At 47.5% G+C, this 24,304-nt stretch overlaps 1 protein-coding gene across 5 annotated transcripts in view; it reads right to left on the reverse strand.

Moving 5' to 3' along the window:
* Positions 1 to 24,304, reverse strand: part of LOC114496646 (BEN domain-containing protein 5) — a 1,079,970-nt gene that overhangs the window by 79,262 nt on the left and 976,404 nt on the right. For all 5 annotated transcript variants that reach the window (XM_036026057.1, XM_036026055.1, XM_028512265.2 and 2 more), the window contains one exon: positions 19,835 to 19,946. In XM_036026057.1, coding sequence (XP_035881950.1) covers positions 19,835 to 19,946 — 112 coding nt within the window. The remainder of the gene's footprint in view (positions 1 to 19,834; positions 19,947 to 24,304) is intronic.

The following is a 24,304-nucleotide window of genomic DNA, read 5'->3' on the forward strand; positions in this document are numbered from 1 at the left end:
AACTTGGGTAATCTGACTCTTTCCATTATGTAAATTTACTTCCCAAAGCCAGATTCCTCACTTTAGAGATCAGAAACTGGGGTCCAAAGTGGGAAAACAACATTGTTATTTTGATTCACCAACAAGGTGAGCTGGTGGATCAAATCATTGTTCCTGACTCTAAGGGGTCTCCTATTGTCATTTTGTTTCCCCAAGCATCTAAGAGATTTTGGCTTTGGCTTTGGGACATGCTTTGGCCACTGGCATGTGAATAGTCATAAAATTTGCCACTCTGCATGGAAACTGTACATGGGGTTGCATTCCCACCCTCCTTCCTGAAAACAGCAGATCCCAGCTAGAGGCCACACTTTTGAATGAGGCCCTAAATGCGGAGATGCGACCAGGGCGGTGGCTGGCTCACTCACGGCCTTTATGCAACCTGAGTATGAAATAAATGTTGGCGTTATAAGCTTCCAAACTACTGGGATTATTTGTTATCACAGCAAGAGCTGACTGATATAGCACAATTTCTTGCAGAAAAGTATTCTTTGTTTTTCTCATGCTCGAAGTTGCCTCCAATTGTGTTATATATGAATTCAGGCCATGAGGCTGTTTGTGAGCCTTTTAAGTACTGAATATATAAAAAATAATTTTAAAAAGAGTTGAAAAGGATAAGGCATAGGAGGAAAAACCAGGTTTCAAAGGTCTAGATTTCCAAGGTCACTATCTGACGAAAACAAAACAACACAAAACAAAAGGAAAAACGGCGGTGGAAGCCTACTCCGTTGGCAGAGACACAAAGATGAATCAGAGAACTGGAGTTTCTTTCTTGTATTTCTGCCACATGAAGGACTGTTGGCATTCACTAACATATACTTTCTCCCATAAGCCCCTAGCTCTGAAATGGAACAAGGTAAGGAAAAAGATGTAATAAAAGCCAAATGAGTCTATGCCACCAAATCACTGTGTGACCTTGAGGAAGTCATTTTCCTTCTGGCATCAGTTTTTTCATTTATAAAATGAAGAGGGTAAACAAGAATCTCTTACTTTCCTTCTGGCTCCAACATTCTATAATTTGATTGCCTCTAACTCATTAGTCCCATCTGGCTTCAATGGGACCCAGTAGTATTGAGGATAATCACAGGAATCCATCAAAACGTAGCCCAAAGAAGGTAATCTTGAGACTCCAATGAGATACTGCAGGGAAAGTGCTTTGCATACTATAAAGGGTACTCTGTTGTACGCTTTGTCAGTGAAGAGAGGTGGGCAAATACGCCCCTTGTCCCCCAACCCGCATTCCTCTCACAGCCTCCCCGCTACTTTTAACATCCAGCATCTTGTAGGCCCTTCTGTCTACCTCAACTTCTTTACACAAGAAAACCCCTTTCTCCTTTCATCACAAAGAAAAGTAGCTCTAAGCCACAGGAGTAGGTGATGACACCGTAAGAGATGTACACATAATGGACTAGGGGAGAGGGCAAAGGAGGTAGAGAAGAAATCCAGACTTCGGAGTTCAACAGATCCAAGCTGGACTCCTCCTGTCTCTTTTTGTTCATATAAAAAATGGGACGGTACTTACCTAACATGATTGTTCTCAGAATGAAATGATAGTAAAAAAGTTTATGGGCCCAGATAAGTCCTGTTTACAGCTGTGATGGGGACAGCAGTCTTCCTGGAAATGGTGGCATGGAGACAAAGCTAAATCCTCTGCACAAGTTGGACGGCTGGACGATGGGAAAGAAGGGGAAATAGCCCAGATGAAAGGGGATGTGTGGGGATAAAGGTGCAGGGATGGGTCTGACTGCAACAAGGCTGGCAGTGTGAAGTGGGTGAGCCATATGTCTTTTTGGGAAAAGAGGAACATGCAGTTAGGATAAGAGTGTCACGCAAGGGCATATAGAGAAATGCATCTAAAGCTTCGACTACCAAGCTGGAGGGGCATAACCCAGTAGGTAATGGGGGTCCCTTAAGGGCTTTAGGCAGTGTGAGTGTGCTGGTACATCCTGGGAAAGGAGCTGCATCCCCCCACTCACACCAAGATGTGGGGAGGGAAAGAGATAGTCACCTCCCCACAGGAGAGCTGCTGCTGTACTCATCTGAGCTGGAAAGCTGAGCTTCAGGGGAACATCAGATGCATCTTGAATTAAAACACATGTCTTTAAGGTAGAAAACATTTCTTCAAGACCTTACAGGTTCCTTTTCTTCCTTTTAATCTCTTGAGAATATCACTAATTTTAAACCTAAAACAGTGAAAATCCCAGGCAACAAAATTAGGTAAATGGGTCTTTAGTAAGATTGCTTTTATTGGTTACTCTTCTTTCAGCAATCTTAAACTCACATCTTCAGTGAGTCTAGGCTGGACACCACAGTTTGTTCCTACCATAGATCATGCCATTGCTACTCAAAAGAAGGTCCTTGAAGTAGAGACATCAGCATTACCTGGAAGCATGTTAGAAATGCAGATTCTCAGATCCCACTCCAGACTGACTGATCAGAACTGAAATTTTTTTAAAAACTAGCCTTTATTTTTTTTAAGATTTTATTTATTTATTTATCTTTAGAGAGGGAATGGAGGGAGAAAGAGAGAGAGAGAGACATCAATGTGCGGTTGCTGGGGGTCATGGCCTGCAACCCAGGCATGTACCCTGACTGGGAACCAAACCTGCGACACTTTGGTTCGCAGCCTGCACTCAATCCACTGAGCTACGCCAGCCAGGGCCAGAACTGGAGTTTTGATAAGATAACCATGTGTCTCCTATACAGTAGGGCTTGAGAGGCCTGGGATCCCAGGAGTTCTTTCTCTACAACCAGAGGAGGTCAGAGCTGGTCCAACCTCTTCATTGTGCTAAGGAGGAACTCAGACCCAGAGAGAGGGAAGAACTGGATTTTCCAAGGTCACACAGCAGTAAGTATAACTGGTATAGTAAAGTTAATAACAGTATACCATGTAGTATAATAAAAAATAATTCCCTGTAACTAGCTGGAGATGAAGCCCAGTAGTTGGTGAGCCACCCTGATTTCAAAGTTAACTGTATGAGAGTTACAACCCAAGTGGGCCAATTTATTTCATTTCTCTGAGCCTTGTTTTCCTCTTCTGAAAAAAAAAAAAAATAGGAACAAAAAGATTTTGATAAGGATGTGAAGGTTAAGCACAATAGTGTATGTGGAATGCTTACTGTAGCCTGGGAGCTCAATGTCTAGTAACTCCTATAGTTCAGAGATGGGACCAGAACCCAGGCCTTCAGAACCCCACCTACTATGTTTTCTCCTACTCACGGAGTCCTACTCTCCAAGTCACACTGTAGGCTATAGGTTCCTAATTTAACAGGAGTCCTCTCTGAAGGATGGACAGCTCCTTCTGGGTGCCCCCTTAGCTCTTGGCTCTCTCCTCATGGCATTTAGACACATCTACAATGGCTGCTTTCCCATCTGTCTTCCCTACTAGTGTGCATCTTGCCTTAGAACAGGGGCTGGACCATGTCTTTTATCTCTGTCCCCCCAGAGCACATCCTAGTAGATGTGCAGGCAGATGGAAGGAGTGAGGGACAGAAAAGAGAAGGGAGAAAGAAAGAAACGGGGAGGAAGGGTGGGAGGGAGGGAGGGAAGGAGCTGGGAGGATGCTGGGTGTTGGAAGGCAACCATCGTACAGCATGATGGATTCATCCAAAGAAATAGCTTGACAGTACAGAATTCATCTTTTTATGACTGTGACAACACTAATACATTTATTTCCCTTCTGAAATTAACTTTCTAATATTAAGAAAGGTCAAAATGAACTGCAGAAAAATGAGACATTTTGTCATTTTTAACAAATTATACCAAAGCAGACTGTCAGATTAAAGGGGTCGTTGCTGGGAGGTCTAAACGCCGGTGCTGATTGCATAACCAGAGCCAGCGCTCGCCCTCCTGCCCTCTCCCTGCCCGCTGAGCTCCCTTTGGCCCCAGTGGCAAAGCTCAAATATCTCAGCCTGGTATTCTGGGGCCCTTTAGAACCTGATCACTTTTTAAAAAAAAATTCCTTCTTTCCTCCAAAGGGGCATTCTACACCAGCCGGACCCTCCTTCTTACTGCTATTCTCGTCTTCCTCCACGCCTTTGCTCGTGTGAGGTCTCTTGTCTGACCTGCCATCTCTCTGACTTATCCCACGAGGATCCTCTCCACCCTACCTCTTCCCTACCCATCCCACCTACTGGCTGGCCCCCTGTTCCTCAGGGGTTGACTGGTTCTGGCCTCAGTCTGCCGCTTCTGCTCCGTTAGCCTTGAGCTGGCCCTGACCGTGGTTTGAACCATGCTTTCCCTTTTCCTCTCCCACACCTTGCTCTGCCCCACCCTTATTCCCTCTGGTGCACTGAGGAAAGACTTGGTGGTCTGGAAGGGCACACTGACTACAGATGCTTTGTTAAATGGGAGAAAGAGGGAAGAAAATAGGGATGATCCTCGTCCCTGCTCTTCCTGCCCCTCTCTCCTTTCATTCATCTGTGTGTGTGCTCAGCCCTGGGCTGGATTAAGGGCCCCCTGGAGTCAGAACTAAGAGTGAACCTGGCTCTGTCTCTTGGGAAAGTTACTGAATAACTGGAGGCCTTAATTTCCCCATCTGCAAAAAAAAAAACCAAAACCAAAACACAATAATCTCTATCTCACAACATGGCAATGAGGGTCAAATGAATGCTTATATGTGACTGTGCTCTGAAATCTATACATCTCTGTGACAAACTGGTGACAAAGAATATGACCCAGAGTGCATGTGCTCTGATCTGATGGGAGGCACAGGCCTGAGCTGAGTCCCAGCTCTACAGCACTGTCTCACTGTGTGGCCAGCTCCCTGCCCGGTGCGTAAGTGGTCTCTTCCTCTGCTCTCTTTCTAGAAAAGGTAAACTGGGAGCCCTCTTCTGTTCTTCCAGCTCTGAAGTTCTCTGGTTTCACACAGGGCAAAATGAACTCTGAGACCTCAGAAGGCCAGAATTAACCTACTGATTCAAGGTCAAAAGTGGCCAGATCTGAAGTTAGGGATGCACACATCCCCGGGTGCTGCCCACGGTCTGTGGATGAAGGGGAGACATCCTGTTAGCTGGCCACACGTAAGACCCCAGCATCTAATTCGCCAGCATGTCAGTCTACAGAATTCATTCTGGTCTTCTCGAACCATGTGATCCTTACAGTGGTGCGGCGGGCGGGGCAGGGTACTCAAAGCGATGGATGCACCTGGTATATCCATTTATAATGCCAACTGAACCTAAAGATAATGGGGAGAATTCTGAACATTTGCTATAAAAGGCCTCATCACATGCAAGAAAGAGAATGCCCCTTTTCCAGGCTGGCCGTCTGTGTGTCTTTTAGAGATAAGACGAGGAGACCCCCTGAGAAATGCTGAACCTCCTGCTGGCTGCTCTGCCCAGGGGGATGTGCAGGCAGGGCTGGCAAAACGGGCCTCAGGATCCCTTCCAGCTCTGCTACCACCAGTTGTGTGACCTTGCAGGTTCTAACAGCTTTTCTTTTGTTTCTTTTTTCTACTGACATTTTACAGACGTGTTAGGCACTACGCTCTGGGCAAGAGAAGGCAGAGATGACAGAAACGTATTTTTATCCCCCAAGGAGTTCACAGTTGAGTAGAGAAAACAAACATGTAAACCAATCAGCGTGATACGGAGGATACATGCGTGTGTGCACCAGGACAGGTTCTGGCTGGGCTGGGTGTGGGGGTGTCATTTGCTCTGAGCCTTAGTTTCCTCACCTGAGGACGGAGGGCACCCATTTCATACAGCTGTTGCTGGAATTAGGTGAGATGATGCCTGGCACTTACTAGAATCTCAATAAACATCAGCACCTCTCTCTCCCTCTGGGGTCCTGAAGAGCTGCTTTTACTTGCTCCATCCATGCCCAAAGGTCCAGTCACATAGCAAATATGTCTATTAAAGAACATGCCTTAGCTGTGGGAGGATTTTTCAAGGTCACGGCCTAGAACTAACTCTAACAGAAAGAAACTGTTATTTTGTAACTGGGAGCCTGAGTAAGTCCACGTTTCAGACTGCTGAGTGTGCACTGGTGGTGCCAGGAGTTTAAAGAAAAGCTCTGGCCTTGATGTGCCCTCTAGGCACAGCCAGCATTTATGTCACGTGGCCGTAGCTGCCAATCAATGCACAGACTCTGCCTTCCGAGAGCTGGCCAGGACTCACCCCGGGTTCTGGAGGATCACGTTCACTGGTGTTCACTTTAGAACCATCCACCCTCAGGGGTTCCAGAGAGCTGCCCCAACATATACCTAGATTCTAGGAGTGACAGAAATCTGCTTGCTCTCCACGGCTTAAACTGTAAAATCCACCCAGAACGGATTAGAACAGACAAATATAGGAAAAGAGAAAAAGGCTCTCATGCCTGGAACTGAGCTATCTGTCACCCAGCTCCTTTGAAGAAAGACTGAGTCACAGATGGGGGTTGGGGCGTGGTCAGAGAAGCCGAGATAAAGCCTAGGACCTGCTCCCAGCCCACTAAGAACTACAGTTACTTGCAATGCTGTATCAGTAACCAGAGCTGCTATCGCTCTTTTTTGTTTGTTTGTTTGTTTTAATGCTACAGTTTAAAGATAGTGATAATGTTCTGAAGAGGCCTTTGTGAAATTAATATTGAAATATGAGCTCTTGTAGATTACTAGATTTGAGTTTACAATAAGAATAAATACTAACATTTGGGTGCTTACAATCTACCAGCCTTAAACAATATCACACAATCTAAGTGCTAAGTGCTTTTTACCCATTGTCATTTTCAATCCTCACAATGCCTCTGCTACCCCATTTCACAGCTCAGGCCACAAAGCTCTGAGAGTGGAGGTGATAGGAAGAGCCAGAATTGGAGGCTGGAGGCAATTTTTGACTGCAGAGTCCTTGCTCTTAATCCCTGGGAGAATAAAGGGTCTGCCTCCAGTCCTAGCTAACAGGGCAGTGCTTAAAGGTCAAAGACTTAGCAGACTGAGAAGGGACCAGTGTAGGAAGAAAGGGCACAATTTGAGGTTTGCTCTGGAGAAGAGGGGAGAGTCCCTGCTAAGCTTACAAGGAGGGTGAGGAGTTGGCAGACATCCTAGGGTGTTAGCAGCCTGGACATGGGTGCCTCTGGGGTAGGAGTTCTGAACAGAGAGGGCAGAGGTACAGTGGATGGCTAGTTGGATGGAAAAATAGAAGGATGACTAGTTAGAACATGGATGCATAGCTGGGTGTTGACAGATCCCAGTTTCCTTCTGTAACATGGGCCTGGCAGCTTCATGAGGGCCTTACCCTAGGGACTGGCTCAGAAGTGTGCAGCTGAGCCTGATGACCTTGGTTCTGTTTTATAAAAATAAGGCCCCTCCTCCTATCTGGGAGGCCAGGTCCCCTTTCTCCTCCATGCTTCTCCCCCTGCCCCAGTTTTAAAGTGGACATATACTTGTGGGACAATTGTTGGGAAATATAAAAAAGCAGGCAGGAAAACCACAATGTAAGCACCCAGAATAGCACTGTTAACACCTAGTTCACACCCGCCGCTTTTGTGCCTGTTTCCAGCCTCATGGTTACGCATGTGTTAACATGCAATACACACAGAACTTTGTCTTCCGCTGTTTTCCCAGTTAAAATTATAGCCTAAGCATCTTTACAGTATTATTAACTCTCCATAAACATCCATTATATGAGCGTATTGTGATTCACTTAATCAGTTTCCCACTGCTAGGCAGTTAGTTTTTTCTCAGTTTTTCATTTTTTTAATAAATAATGATCTATAGGCTTTCCCCTTCCACAAATCCTCATACACACTTCAGATTATTTAGGTCTAGGTTTCTAGTAGTGCAATTACTGGCTGAAAGCTACAAATGCAACAATATATTGGGTTGGCCAAAAAGTTCGTTAGGTTTTTTACACAAGACAGCTCTACTAACACTTAGTTGTCTTTAATTTCATTCAAATCAATTTTGTTAAGTTGTATTGTGATAGCTGTCATATCAGCATGCATTTAAAAAATTTATCAAAATTGGTGAATTTTTGTGTAGCCATTTTAATGTTGAAGATGTAAGAAAATATGCAACATTTTTGGCATATTACGCTTTATTATTTAAGAAAGGTAAAAATGCAACTGAAAGTCAAAAAAAAAGATTTGTGCAGCACATGGAGAAAGTGCTGTGACTGATTCAACGTGTCAAAAGTGGTTTGTGAAGTTTCATGCTGGAGATTTCTTGCTGGGCGATGCTCCACAGCCGGGGAGACCAGTTGAAGTTGATAGCGATCAAATTGAGATTTTAATTGAGAACAATCAATGTTATACCATGTGGGAGACAGCCAACACACTGAAAATATCTAAATCAATAAAGTTATTGGTGAAAGTGAAAACTGTGTCTCTTATTTTATAGAAAAAAATATACAGACTTTTTGGCCAACTCAGTTAGTTTAAACCCCAGAAAGTTACAGTAACATTTTTTCTCTCTCTCCTATGAATTCCACATCTTCCCTGTTCACAGCAGGGAGTTCCCATGGCTTTCAGGATCAAGCCCAAGCCTCCTGAGGGAGCCCATAGACAGGGCCGTCTATGACTGGCCCCCGCCTACCACGCAGCCTCGCCACCCGCCCCTTCCCCACACGCTCCCTCCGGTTCAGCGCAGCAAACTCTGTGGAATTCCCCGAGTATGTTCACCTGTCTCCTCACACACTCTGCTCCCCCTGCTTATAATGTTTCCCCCAGTCTCAGTCTAAACAACTTCTGCCTCCAAAACTCACCTCCAGAGGTCACCTTTCCTGGTAAGCCTTGCCTGACCAGGTCCAGGTGTGATGACCTGCTTTCCCAACATGGCACCGAGACCCCTTGTCTATCACTATGCTTATCACCCTGTCCTGAACTCATTGATCAGCTGAGTCTGGAGCTCTAGCCCAGGGATTTACGACTGTTCCATGGCCATGGAATCCTTTATTCAAACACATTTCTTATACTAATAAAGGTGAACATTTTGAGAATATATGTGCCTGGCACAGTACCTTAAGCAGTCACTCCACATAATCTTCACACCAACCTCTTACAAAGGAGGAAACCAAAGCTTAGAAAGGTTAAGAAGCTTGTCCAAGATAGCCATGCTAATAGGTGTTGAAATGAGGCTTTAATCGGGACCTGAGCCTGAGCTTTTAATCACTACATTAGACCACTCTGGTTAAAATGGAGAGGAGTCCATGGACCTCTTACAATGTTTTTCTGAAAACAGTTTGAAAACCACTGCTCTATTCTGGCATATCAGCTTCTTCAGCGGAGGGGCTATTCCTTAATACCAGTGTCCATCCAGTGTCTGGGCTCAGAAAATGGAGTTAGTGGATGAATGAGGGATTTCTTCTCCTGGGGAAGTTACTCTTTCATCTGCACACTTTCCGAGCTTTGATGTGAAAACAGCAATGTGAGCCCAGAGGGACTGGCTGGGAGGGAGAGAATCCAGGCTCACTGCACAGAAGGTGAAGCTGGGACCAAGCTGTAAAACCTCACAGCCAGACGCCAGGGACCAGTTTGGGCCTGGGAGGTGGGCACTGGTACTTCAGGAGGATGGAGCAATTTCTTGATGAAAGGTTCAACAGTTCAATCTTTGCTGGAAGCAGTGATTAGTCTGGTCCCTTTCATCAGAATTCAGATCTCTCCACCACGGTAAATAATAGACTAATTAGGCATCTGGCTTACTTGATTTCCCAGGGCTAAGGCCAATTTCTGAAATGCAATATGCTATTTGATGTACCAGCGTGAATTCATCCTGGGCTCCAGAGCCTCCCAACAGTAGCAACTGAAAATAACTCTCGGAAAAGTTCCATGCATGCTGAACACAAAACACCCGGAAATGTAACCTGTGCTCTGTCACGAGCCGGCTCAGCTGAGTGCCTAGGTGGGTAGCAGGCTGTGTACAAATCCCAGCCTGCTCAAACCAGGGGCTCAGGAGGGAAGGATCCTACTGGAGGGGTGAGAAAAGGATGAGGTGGGTTAACTGGAAAAATTCCTGGAAGAGATGACCTGGAGGTAAACTGGAGTAGTAGGGCAAGTAAAAAGAAGTTATTCGAGGAGTGCGGGGCTGCCCACAGAGATCCCTTTGTAGCTCATTGTGGTCTGGACAACAGGGCACTCATGAGATGGAGAACTGGGGAAGCTAGCTTGGTCTGACCTAGAAACCTGAGTAAGTGGCACAGACTGGTAACAGAAAGGGAGTGAAGAGAGGAACTTTAGAATTTGTGAGCTAGAGAAAAGACTCCCTCCATGGGAGCTCTCTGGGATGAGGAACCAGCGGGGACAAAACGTGCAGGGAAGGAGATGAGTCCATGTAAGCGCAGTGCAGTGAGGGACTTGCGGGGGTTTGAAAGTCGAGGGCACAACGGGTTTTCTTGGGGATGAGTCAGGGCTGTCTTGCTGCGAAACAGTAGGGTGGGGGAGGCAGTACCAAGATTTCCCCAGACACTCATCAAGTGCCTACCCGGTGTGGAACTCTGCCTGGCGATGGAGGCTGTGCTGAAAGAGACCCAGCTTCTGACCTTGAGCAGCTCAGACAAAAGGAGGCACGAAATCTACCACTGAATGCACAGCATGATATGCACTTGAACCCAGGGATGCAGCCAGCTCTGTGGCACCCCTGTGGAAATCCAAACCACTCCTCTTTTGGAGTGATAGCATTGTCATCAACGCTTAAGAGGTTCTCCTGGAGTCACCAGTGAGGGGGCCACCCCGCTCAGGGCAGCAGGGAGGTGAGGGCAGATCCTCTGCACTGGGGGTGCATGGGAGTAGGGTGGGGGAGAGGCTGCTTTTTAGTTGAGCAAATGGAACCTACAGTGAGAGGAGACGCTACTGTGGCACCAAGCTCATGGAATACTTGCTTATGGAATAAACCACCAGACGAAAGCAACAAAGTCTATTATAGTTATAGAATAGCAAAGAAACAAGAGTTCACTTTGGGCCAAAGTGTTCAGGGAGATCTTAGAGAAGGTGGGTCTGGAGGTGGGTTCTGAAGAATGAGCAGAATTTGGAGAGTGACTTGGAATACTTTTCCTCCTCTTTACTCAGCAAATTTCTATCATTCTTCAGAGCTCCGTTAGGATGTTAATCCCAGAACTTAAGGAATGGAATTCTGCCTGTCTTTCCTCTCTCTCATCTGATACCCATTCACAGGGGGGTGTGTGCCCTGTGCTGGGTGTCAGGGGAACACGAATGACTAGGATGATGTCAAAGCCCTCAGTGGGATCGCAGTCTGGGATGGGAATGGGTGGGGACAGTGAGGTGAGTAATATACCGACCAAGTGCGTCAGGTATTAAAACCTCCATTTTTCATATACCGACTATTGAAGGTTACTATACACATGTTATCTCATCTTGAGAGAAATCCCAAGAGATAGGAATTCTTAATCTGAATTTACAGATAGGGAAAATAAAATACAGGGTTTAACTGAACCAACTCAAAGGGAACCCTCCAGAAGCTTTGCTGATCCCCATGCAGTCAGCGGGCGAGAGGTACCCAGGGCCTTTCGGGATGAAAAGATGTCAGAGAAATTGAACCCAACAGCAACTTGACAGGAATATTACTCTCAAACGAGGGATCCATCCTCTGCACCTTGCTTGCTGCCAGAGTCAGAGTTATAAACGAGCGAGTTAGAAAATCCATGTCTTTTATCACAGGTGGGAGAAGTTGCCCTTTAGAAAAATAATGATTTCTCTTAAAATTCCTTAAAGTTTCATAAACCATCCCAAACCATCATAGAAAAAACTGTAAAAATTTCATGAACCCAATGTACCCTCTGTTCACAGAGCTCCCTGTACAATTGCACTTACTTCCAGCCTTTATTCTCATGGTGGACCTTCCTCTAGTGGCTATTTACCGATTTCCTGGGCCAGGCTGGTAGGAGTGGAGCTAAGTGAGGGACATATGCTGGTGGTGGGAGGACATTTCTTCCATCCCACATGGGACCTCCAGCAGATAGCTGCAGTCTGGCCATTTCAAAAGGGCATTCCTCTCCACCCGACCCCAGGGCCATAATCTTCTTCGTCTTCCTAAGTGCTTCACAGTCACATATGTCGGGTCTCTCTCTCCAACTTGTGAGGGGGACAAGTCAGGGACTATCCTTCCCTTTTAGCAGATGGGCACGCCTTGGCTCAGGAAACCTAACAACGGGACATCTGCTTGTGCTGAGTCCCTTCACGGGCATTCACTCCAGGCTGCCCTTCCCTGGCCACGGCCGGGACTTTTGTGCCTTGTCATGGAAATCCTACCTTTCTGTGGTCCGTGTGCTATAACCAACAGATAACTAGAAGATGACATAGACTCTTGAAGGCAGAAAGGCCCTGTAGAGCTCATCCTTCAAACCCTACAATGTATAAACGGGGGGATGAAAGGCCCAGGGAGGGGAGGAGAGTTGTCTGAGAGCACCCAGCAAACTAATTGGCAGTTTAGCCACTCTGGGTGGGGGCGTTAGTGTTACCAGCTCCTCTTGCTGACACAAAGACGAGCCCACACAGTTTGAACTGCTCCCTGAAGGGGACTTTGAGGATAAAAAGTCAAGGACGAGGAGGATGGGACAAAAGTCTGAGAACCCACAGCCCAGGTTCCTGCGGCCTCAGTGAGACAGCCTGCAAATGGTCCAGGGGTAGTTTTCACCAGGGGGCACTGTCTACTCTAGAGGTGATTAACATCCTGCCATACAAGGCAAAGACATTTCCCACCCAAAGGCCACGGCTGCAGCTGTCTGCTCTCCTTGCTTACCTCCCAGTGTGTAGGTGGAGTAAGGATGTGGGTGCCCCTGACCTTCACCCTTTATCCCCATCCTTCCCAAGGTAGGTTTGCCTTTCCATCAGCAGGGTCTCCCCCGCCCCACTCTCAGGTTGTTGCGTATGAACACACAGGTGCCCCTTGGTTTCTGGTGAGGAGCTGCCACCTCAAGGCCTTCCCGTCTGGTGGCCCAGTGAGACCTCTGCTCACACGAAAAACAGGCCTCATGGGCTGCTTCCTTCTGTTTTAACTACAGGGTGGAACTGAACTTGGCCGTGTGTGTCCTTTGTGTGATTAGGTATAACTACATACTTTTACATACTTGTCTGTGTGTCTGTCCCTAATTTACCATGTTTATGTTTTCATGCTGATGCATTTTCTGTTTTATGTATATAAATGTATGGATTTTCTGCAAGTTTCTATGTTGTGTGCATGTGTTTCACGTGTAGAGGGAATGAGTGCTGGTTCCGTGTGTTGTGTGCCCATGTCACCATCAGCTGTGTCATGTCAATGGGTTACAGTTTAGTTGTTTATTGGACAGAAAGAGAGCAGTTTACCTTGAGGTCCACAGGAGGTAAGCAAGAAAAAAAAAAAAAACCCAGTCCTGTGTTGCTCTATTTCAAAAACTACTCCATGTTGTTATGGCAGCTAATTTTCCTTAAATGATTTAAGAAAATGGATCTGTCTAAAAGAACTGTAGCCAAGTTGTTATAGCAACACAGGCCTTTCTCCTCTAGGAAAAGGGGGGACATCACCCCAGAGCACAGAAACCTCTCAAAAAAGCAACCCTTGGGCCCTGAGGGACTCAGAGAGCACAGGCAGGGCAGGAGGGGACGATTCACCTCCCACAGTTAGTTCATGGGGTCTTCTTAGCAACAGCCCTGCTTAGCAACAGCCCTTCTTAGCAACAGTCTTGGCTACTCTCTGGTTCAGATCTCATTCTTTACCTGGACCATGCAATAAGCACCAAAAGGGTCTCTCTTCTCCTACTCGTCTCAGCTCCTTTGATCCACTGTCCACGCTGCAGCCTTAGTGATTTTTTAAAGCACATATTCTTTATTCATCTGTTCATTCATCATTCAACCTAATATTCTCTATGGTGCCACATCCTATACTAGGTTCTGGATGTGAATAGGCCATGTCCTTGAATGATGTGTCAGGAATGTTGGCCTTTATCTCACAAGCAATGGGGAGGCATTGAAAGGTTTTAAGTATGGGAGACAGACTCAGTTGGATTTAAATTTTAGAATGATGCTAGAGTGTCTTCATTGGGGAGAATGAATGAATGGAAATGCTATTCATTGATCTTTCTTTTTTGACAGTTCTTTACTGACTGTACTGATTCCAAGACTGAGAGAGGGTATATGCTGAAATATTCCTGACAAGTGGTATTTTGTTCCATTGCCTTGATTTTCTTTTATAGTCATGATATTTAATTCAATTAAAACTCAACTTAAAATAAGGCCTAGCACTTTGATTTTAACAGGAAAGAAGCACTTGGCCATGGAAGCCAAATTCCTTGGCTCAGTGATCAAAGTTGTCCATGAGCTTCTTCACACCAGTCCTGCCCTCTTGAGGCTCCCTGTCATACAGCCTGCATACCAGCCTCAGCAGCTGGGGTCTGCCACCTCTAGTCCATTGCTCAGCTTTCCCTGGAATGCCCTCTCCCTCTTTCCTACAACCTTCCTCACCCCCAGACCATGGCTATCAGATGGAGCATTGCCAATCTGTAAAGGCCCAGTCCAAATTCCTTGAAGAACTCCCTTTGATGCCCCCAGACACCAACCCACCCCCCACACACAATGGAGCTAATGTCCATGGTGAGTAGAGTTGTGGGGTGGGGGGGCACTGAGGCCAGGGGTGGTACAAATTAGGATGATCAGAAATCCGTGTCTTGGGAATGAGAGTGGACAGTGCCATCTCAGCTTTCTGTCCTGTGAGTTTGGGACAATCTTAGCAGGGTGCAGGGGAACCCAGGAGAGGGTCTATGTACACAGACAGGCCAAAGCCTTAAGTAAAAAGGGCACAGTAGTAGTGGCCACAGAATCCAGGACTCTCTGAGGGGAAGGGGAGGTGGAGGAGTAGCCTATAGTTCAGCTGCTCCTTTTCATCAAGAGAATCTTATAAAATCCAAGTCCAGAGGTTCTATGTTTGTTTCACCATTTGCTCAGCTGAGTACCTGCTCAGAGCCAGGTCCCTCCTGGGCTCCGGGACTCCAAGTTGAATCAGCCAGACCCTATCCTGGGGGACCATCAATCACAGCTGGCAAGCAAGGGCCACACAATCCACAGGGAACTCTCCTGAGAATGGGACATAAAACACTTCCTGAGATCCAGTGCAGCCCTCTGGGGCAAACACTCCTTTATCAAGACCGTCATTAACATCCAGGTCCCTGACAGGCGTGAAAGGTGTGGAGAGCATGGGCTAGGAAAGTAGCCTTTGAAGCAAGAGCCATCACTAACACTGGCCAGCAGGTCTCCAGTTGCAGACAGAGGGCTCATTCCAGGAGACTCACAGTGCAGGTCACACTGATCACGCCTGCCTAGCTTCAGAGTCCTCATGTCTAAAGCTTATCTCCACATTTACTGTTCCTCCCAGGTTCCCACTTCAGGAAGGGCACCATGTCCACTCCACTACCCAAGCCAAAACAGGGGCCTCATGCAAGACCTTTCCTCTCCCATCAGGCATCACTAAGTCGCTCATCTCTCCCTCTGTGAAAGCTCCAGACTCCTCCCTATGGCAGGATCTAGTGGTCTCCAGACTCTACCCCAGCACTCTCCAAATCCATCTTACAACTTCCCTGCTTAAAGCATCCAGTGGCTCCCCATTCCCATGAGAATGAAGTCTACACAGCTTCCTATATCATAAACCGCCTCTGCTGCTCCACCTGCCCCCAGTACCAGCCACAATGAATAATTTGCAGTTTCGTGTGGTGCCTCCTTCATGAGGCAGATGCACAGGTGTGTCTGCTGCTTGGAAAGCACTTCCTGCTTGGATCATCCTTCATCTATCGGTTCAGGTGTGGCCTCCTGGGTAGGGCTCTTTCTATGGGTTCCCATCACCCCTGTGCCTCCCTCCACAAATGTACCCAGAATAACTGTCTGTAAATTCCTTTCTCCATTAGGCTGCAGCTCCTTAGGGGTGGACTGATTATTCCCAGCATCTAGCACAAAGCCTAAAGGAGGACAGTGTAGAAGACAATGGTCACAGACATTGTCACAGTCCTAGCCCATCAGTGAAGGTCTTGCTGACTCTCTGTGTGTTGCTTCTGTGAGTGGAAGCCCACTGGGATAGACGGAGGGAGGCTGTGAGCGTTCAATAACAAGGCCAGAAGCTGTCCTAGCAGTTCAGATAGCTCTGGCTAGCTCGATTATGATGGCTATGTGACAGTCAAGGTCAGGAGAAGAAATGCACTTAAAGCTATTAGGATGGACACTGCGGGGCACTGAAGTGTTTGCAACTGGCCACAATGACTCTTAAATCAAATGTGAATTCAAATCAGGTCCAAATAATGTTTGTTGAGGATCTGCTACACATCAGGTACTGTTAGGTACCTAGGTGCTTTCCATAGCTTTTAAGTACAGGGACTATAATTTATCACCCAAACTGGGATACTTTCAAGAGGAAAGAGGGCGGTAGTACCAAATACTCTAGAACCATAGGCATAAGCCAGGACTGCCCCCAGGCAGGCTGGAATGTACAACCGTCTTACGCATAGGTCACACTTGGTGACTTTTTTTTTTTGTAACCCCAGACACAATTGTAAATCTATAGTTGTCAGTATTTACTTATTTAATATCTATTCCCCCACTAGGTTGCAAGGGTTAGGGCTTTGTCTACTATTAGAACCAAATGGTTGATATGTAGAAACTACTTGATAAATATTTGTGGGAAGGAGGAAGGAAAGAATAGGGTGAAAGACTGGACAAGGGCCAGGGGATAGAGGAAGAGACTGAGGGAGGAGGGGTGCTGCTCCAGGTCAGCTTGACTCCCAGATTAGCATTTCATGTCCTTGCAGGGGCTATAGGAGGGAACTTGCAAGAAGGGTACAACTTAGACAACTGGCTCAACATCCAAGTGTGTTTATGAAGACCAGCCGGCAGGCAGCCAACCTGTTTGTGGCACAAAGAGTGTCCTGACATCTGACATCTCCGTGACTCGGTCTCATCTCATTGGTGTTCTGTGACAGAGCCAAGTGCCTGGCTGTTTGTGAGAAGATCAATGGGTGCTGACTCATGATGGCGACAGCACGCTGTAGCCTCCTCTCCTGAGCAAAGCTAAGCCCCTTCCTGCAGTCCTTCCCCCAACCCCTCACTCTCCGATTCTCTCCTCAGCAGTAGTCCTAACACACCGACCACTTGGTTCGGTGGCTCCCACTCTGTCACTTCTCCTGCCCATGTCTTTTCTTTCATCATGCCTCTTTGTCCTCCCTGCAATTGTTTTGTGTCTATAAACCATAATGCATTTGGCATAACAAGATTTGCCATGTTTTGTCCAATTTAACTCAACAGAAAGTAATTGAATATCTATTTCAGCCAGGACACACACGTGCGCGAGGGCGTACACACACACCACACACACACACACACACACACACACACAGAAGTAGGAGCTGTTCTCTTTAAAAAGAGGTGACAGAAAAAGAAATATTGTGATTCTCTCAGGGAAGCAGCCCTTAACACAGAGGTCAGGTTGTGTTGGGGAATGGAGGTGAGGGGAGGCAGGGCAGAACCCAGCCGTCAATAGACCCTTTCTGAGAAATTCAGAAGCAGCTTGTCTTTGCCAGGAGAGCTGAGTCAGGATGGCCTCAAGGGTTCAGGGCAATAAAAGGGCTTGGTAAGCACAGTTAACACCTTTTGTGAGGAGGAAGGATGAGTTGGAGAAGGAAGCAAGTATCCTAAAGCTATGCTATACAAGCTCTGACAGGGAAGGTGGGCTGAAAAAGACTTAAGAAAGCCAAGTTCATAGGACAGAAGACTGTTGGGAACCGCCCTGACTGGTATCAGAAGCTGTAACCCCCCGCCTAGGCTAAGGCTAAGGGAACGCCTTTGGAATGGTAAGCCAGCAAGGAGACAAAAGCTTATCTCCCTGGCAGGAATGCTGCTTCTGCTGCTTTATTCATAACTGAACCCCAAAAAGCTTGGTCGGTTAGCCAAAAACGGGTAAGATTCCCCATGGTGGGAACGACCTAAGGCAGGCACGATCACTTTGGGGGGCCCCCCAAATAAAGGACTTGGGGGGCTGCAGCAAAAGGGGGTGATGGACCCTCACTCCTCGGCTTTGACATAGCCGGAGTTCTCATCGTCTGGGAGAAAATCTCCTTATCTCTTGGTTGCCTTAGTTCCCTTACTCCACCTAAGCCTGAAACAATGACAGGGTGGTGCAGCTCTGTGCTGAAAAGGGCGGATTCCCTGGGTGATCAAGCCTAAGAAAGAATATGTGAATTACTGTGAAGCCTTCTTTGTTTAGAATGCTCTCAGTTGAATGAGAAGGGTCCTAGGAGGAAGTTAGTTTGTTCCTCAAAGTCTTACAGCTCTTTGGCCCTGACTCAAAATAGACCCTCAGATTTCCTTGTTTTCTATAGTTCCTTACTTCCCCCTGATGAGTACTGTACTTTACCTGAATTATTATGCAAAATGAGCCCAATAAAAGTAGGTATGGACAGTAAATCGGCACGCTCCCCACTAGGGGGGGTGGCCATTTCGTCCCTACTTCTCCACAGAAACTAGTTCATCTCTGTGCATGTTTTTTCTCGCGTGTTTTTCGATGAGCCATCCACAGCGTTCTGTGATCACTGCTGGCCGGTGATCCACATATCAGAAGACAGTTAACGATATTGAACCTAAGAATTTACTTTTTCCTTCACCCTTGCGCTGACATATGCATTTGTTTTATGTACACGTTTTTGTCTCCTTCACCCCATGAGACCTCCACAGCTGAGCCCAGTATCTGTGAGGGGTGGTCATATAATGCTGCTCTTCAATTTAGGATCTCTTTTATTGGCATCTTCAAGGAGTTACACTGATGCAACTCTGAAATACAGCAACTCCGGGACCTTTGCTGTCTCAGCCGTCATTACATGTCACCTGGTGGCAGCCAGGGGGTCCTAAAATCACCGTCATCAAAGTTGGGAGAGACTCAGATGTAGTCTCAATACAATGGAGTCCCCTCTGTGCCCCATTTTTGTCCATGTCATTGAGCTTCAAGCAGAGCACTTGTAGTAAGGCAGAGTTCACAGCTCACACGCCCACGTTGTCCCAGGCAGCTCTGACTACTAAAGCATTCCATTTTCCTTTACGTCTTACTTCTTAGGGCCTTACTTCTGCCTTTGGCCTCCGCCTGAAACTGTCTGTCCTGTTCTCTCCAGCAGTCCTTCGGAGAGAGGACCATCACGGTCTGCCCCCTTTCTCTAAGTTAGGAAACCCCAGTGTCTTTGATGTCTCACAAAATCTTGGCCCTATGAGCCAACTTAGTGGGGACACCCCCTGTCCCCCTTCTCTCGAGCACAGCAGGCCCCCTACTCTGGGAACAGCTTGACCACGGCCACCACGGCCCCACATCTAAGCACGTGCTTCTGGTGGGCTTGCCCTGTCCTTGCGTACCCTTGCCTCTTGGGCTGGGGTTGACTTGCCCAGAAGTGGACATGTCCTCTAAGCTCGGCCCATCATAGTCTTTTTGGAACTGGAACTAAAAAGTGAGAGTGAGTCACTCCCTAGTGGTAGGGGCCACGGAGGTGACATTTGGCACGAGTTCCCCACAGGCAAAGAAGGCTAGTCTACAGTCTTCAATTACATGAGACACTCTGGTACTTGTCTCGTAAGTTACCAATTTTGCTTAAACTAGTCTATTTCTTTTGCTTCTAACCAAAGGGCCCTGACCAATGTGGAGCTGCTCCAGGATGTTTCCTTCTCCTCATGAGATCTCCACAGCTGAGCCCAGTACTTGTGAGCAGCGGGGGAAGACACTTGGGTCTGCCCACTTCAGAGAAGAGATGAGCAGCCCTGGCCCCTCCCTGGTTTCAACCCCGTATCCCTAATTTGCAGCGCCTAGTGAACTTGCCCAGGGTGACACTGCTCTTTCCCAGCTCAAGCCAAAGACCAGCAATCGCTGAGGGGTTCAGTTACTCACAGGGTCGTTGTGCATCTGGATGATGAGCTGTTTCACCCCATGCAGGGTAGGGTGGGCCCACGGAGAGGGATCCAGCCAGTGACGGTTCAGGTCGAATCCCATCAGAGAGCACCTGGGCAGCACCCAAAGCCAGTCAGTATAAACAGAACAAGCCAAGCTTCTCACTTATCAAAACACAGTTAGGAGTAGGAGTAGTCATTATGTCACTCACCTGGCATTTGTTTTTTGCCGGAGACATTTTTAAGCATTTCACATGTATTAATTCACCCAGTGCCTTCTATGACCGTATGGAGCCACTACAATTATAATTACCACTTTACATAAGAAGAAACTGAGTCACAGAGGGGTTCCCAAATACTTCTGTGGTGGTCTTCCCTCTCGTGTCCACACTCTGAGGCCGCAGATGCATGCACATCTGGACCGGCCGGCAGAAGGAAACGCTCAGGCCAAAGCCACTGGCACCCCCTTATTCCTTGCTTGTGACAGCTGGCCCACTGTCTCTACTTTCAAAATATGGCTCCGGCACAAATAACGCCCCCTCTTCATCATAAAATCATAAGCATGTAATTCTGTAACATAACAATATCACACTCAAGCATACCATATGGCATTTTAGGCAAAATGTTCAAATTAAAACTGTAAGTTATTATGCCCATATTATTACCCTGCTAACCACACTCAAGCAGGCGTTACTTCTGCTGAACTCTATATGTTCAGAAACTAACACCTTTTTCCACCTCCACTGATGTCACTTTGAATTTGGAGCAAGGTCCAGAGTATTGTAATATAATCTCTCATCTGGTCTCCTTGCTTCCGCACTTGCATTCTCCCACTTCACCTTTAACTTTATCTCCCCCCTTCCCCCCCCCACCCTGTCATATTCCAAATAGCCAGCGTAATCCTCTTAGAATGTCAGATTGTGTCCCTTCTCTGCTCAAATTGTCCCCTGTTAGGGTCAGAACAAAAGCTGAAGTCCTTACAACAAGGTACAAGCCCCCAGTGGCCGATCCGCTGCTGCTGATCTCTTTGACCTCAGCTCCTACCACAGCTCCTCTTGCAGAGCCAGATACAGCCTCCTCCTTGTTCCTCCGACACACCCACCAGGCTCTTCCTGCCTCAGGGCTGTCATACAGGCTGTCCTTTAGCCTGCGATTCTCTTCCTCCAGAGGGCTGAGTGACTCATCCTCCCTTGTTTCAAATCTTTGATTGAATGTCACCTGCTCCCCTGCCCACCTTCCCCACACCCTCCCTGGGGCACGTTAAAGACCTTCACTAGGGCAGATGTGATCAGGACTGCTGGTTCTCCTTCTCTCCCTCCCCTTCCTTTTCTCACTTCAGATCTGCCCAAAGCCCTGCTGGTCCTGCGGGGGAGGCGCCTCCTCCAGGTCTCTGTTACAGGGCCTCCCAGTCTGCTGGGCCTGCGCACACCATTGACAGTCTCCAGGCAGGCATAGGCTGAGGTACAGCCTCCAGAAACCTGTGCCTGCTCCCCATTCAAGGTACTGCTCTCCTTCTCTCCAATTTGTCCTCTTCCTCTCCCCAGAATGTCTCCCACCCTGATCCATCTTGCTTTCCAGGGCAAGATTCACCTATGGCTGGCTCTTCATCACCTATGGGATAAAATTCTGTCCTTTGAAGATTTTTAGCCACATTCAAACAGATAATGGCCATGATTTCTTTCTCTGTCCAAATTGTCCTCCTTTGTCTTCTCTGTCCTTCTGTTCCACTGTTTCATCCCTTCTATCCTATCTTCTGAGCTCCTCTAGTTCCCCAAGCAATACAATTTTACCCCCTCAGTTTACTAAATTTGCATCCCCACCTACTGCCCTACTCAGAAAAATAAAGGACTCTACCAGGGACCCACCTGTGCTTTGAGATGGTTGGGGTGGGGATGGTGGAAGCATGGTGGGTACATAATGATGATTTCCTCCTATTATTTAAAATTACCTCGTGGGAGAATAACTAATGTTTTGTGGGGACACGTGGGGTAAGGCTGCATTGAGGAGAAGCCGTTTGAGTTGGGCCTTGCTGAATGCATACAATTTTTCCAGGCACTGGGGGCAGAAGAAACAGTGTAAGCAAAGAAAAGAACTGGGAAACCCACCTAGGATGTTGAGAGAAAGGTGGGCCATTTGGTTTGACTGGATCATGGAGCGTGTGGTGAGTGGGTGGTGACAGTGAGGCTGTGGAGGGAGAGGGAGGTGAGGGCCTGGAATGCTTGTCAAGGAGTCGTGTTATTTCACCTTTGTGCTGCTGCGCTTAGATCAGCCGAGTGCTGCTGTTGGCTTCTCGTGGACGGCAGTGAGAACAGAGACAGCCCTGCACGCAGGTTACAGCAACCTCAGCATCACCGTCGAGGGAACACAATCGAGCATTTACTGGCATTGCTTCACCCCAGCAGTTAAGTACTTTACTGGGTAAGAAATGCTTCCTCTCGGTTGACCCGACGAGGCAGGCTCTATCATCATTCCACTTTGCTGGGGTGGAAACTGAGGCTCAGGAAGGTTAGGGACAACTTGCCTGAGAAAGGGGAGCTGTCAGGACTGGTGCACAGGCGCCTGCCACCCCTGCCCTCAGAGCGCCTCGTCCCTCGGGAGACAGAGGGTGTGCTCTCGGGCTTCTGTCCGCTTACAATGCGGGACAGTGCTGTGAGGGTTAAATGACAGAACACATAACCAACTGAATCGAGCACATGTTCTGGCACATGATAGCAGCTCAGAAATGTCACGCTGTTGTTTCATTGTACCTTATGATTGTTTTATGTTACATCCTATGTGAGTGACACGGCCTAATAAGTTTGCAGTCCCCAGACGGCCAGAGTGAACAGCAGACAGCAGCGGTCAGGGATGACATCCTGTCTTTTCCCCCTGTCTGGGAGCAGCGTTTGTGTCCATGATCTGTCCCCTCCTGATGCAGTGGCCACTGGTCCATGTTCTTTGGGGAATGCCCAGCATCTAACCCTGCGATTAGATGGAGCAGGAGGGTGGGGAGGGATAGTTTGTCCCTCCATCATTCCAAGATGATGAGCCTTCTCCCACCACAGAAGACACACGGGCCAGGTGCTCTCTCTCTCTGGGACCTGGCAGCCAGGGCAGCAGCAGGAAACCCAGCTTCAGGCAGCAACTCAGGACTTAAACATGGACTGGGTGATGCAGGGCTGGGAGCAGGTCGCATGGCGGTGCTGCTGTGGAACAGAGGTGGATCCTGCCTGCCAGCAGCTGCTTTTCTGCCCTCCAGGGCTACCCTGTTAATTGTTTGTTTTCCGAGTCTGGTTCTCCAGCTTTGGCTTTATTCTGCAAGTCCCTTCCTCTTCATTCCCTTGGTGCTTCAGTGGTTCAGGTCAGTTCTTGCTTTTTTTTAACTGAAAGCATCCTTAACTGTATGGCTGTGTGGGCTGATTCATCAACGACTCCATCAGGTCCCTATACCATCCTCTTTCCAATGGCTCATCACTGAGCAGATGGGACCTTTGGTCTGGGTGCTGTGCCCACAGAGCTCTTCCAGCCCCTACAGAGCATCTAGATTTTGGAAAGGAACATTGTCTTTGATAATACGACTTAATTCTTAACAGCCATATCCTTAGAGACGGTCAGCTTACCTACCTCTCCTTTGCCTCCAAGTAGGAATGCCCTCCGCAATGTCTTGGCTCACCAGCCTGTTCCATGACACTTCTGTGACCACCTCCCCACTGTCCACTTATCTCATTCCTGGACAGCTCTGCTGGGAAAGTCTGTCTTCCAGTGACTCCATCAGCCTGAGCCCTGGGCCTGCGCAGTCACACAGAACAGAGAGGCTGCTGTATGAAGGCCAGAGGCTCTGGGAGTCAGTCAGGTTTGAAGTCGGGCTGTTCTCTGTATCCGCTGTGTGACCTTTAGAAAATTTCGTCTTAAAAAAACTTCTCTGGGCTTCTGTTTTATCATATGTATAATGAGGATAATGACCTTGACCTTCTGGACTGAATACCTGAACTAATGTCTGTGAATGGCTCGGCAGAATCCTCAGGAGAGTGAATATTGAATAAAGGGTAGCCAGTGATGACAGTGGCCATGGTGGGAATGGACAATGTGACCTCCAGATGCCAGTCTGTCACTGGGTGTGAAGTCCTGGGTCCCTGCTCAGGGTGTCTGTCTCCTTATTGCTCTTCTTGTCTGTTATCTATTTTTAAAGATGAAATATCTGCATGAGCTCAAAATCAGGACCTGTGCCCTGGCATAAGGGGAGCTATTGATGGTATCAATGAGTCAGAATACTTGACATTAGGACCATTTTAGAAAATCCAAATTTATGGAAGTCAAATGTATATATAACTGAATAATATGATTTCTTTCTCTTGAGTCAGAGATACTGTTGAGTATCTTTTCTTTCTCCTTCCAAACTGTGTGCCCAGTGAGGGGAGGGACTATGTCTGAGCCATCTCGCCCACCTCCACTCCAACTCACCTACTACAGGCCCGGGTGGGGAGAACGTTCA

This window comes from Phyllostomus discolor, chromosome 5, assembly GCF_004126475.2.
Source record: "Phyllostomus discolor isolate MPI-MPIP mPhyDis1 chromosome 5, mPhyDis1.pri.v3, whole genome shotgun sequence".
Taxonomy (NCBI): domain Eukaryota; kingdom Metazoa; phylum Chordata; class Mammalia; order Chiroptera; family Phyllostomidae; genus Phyllostomus; species Phyllostomus discolor.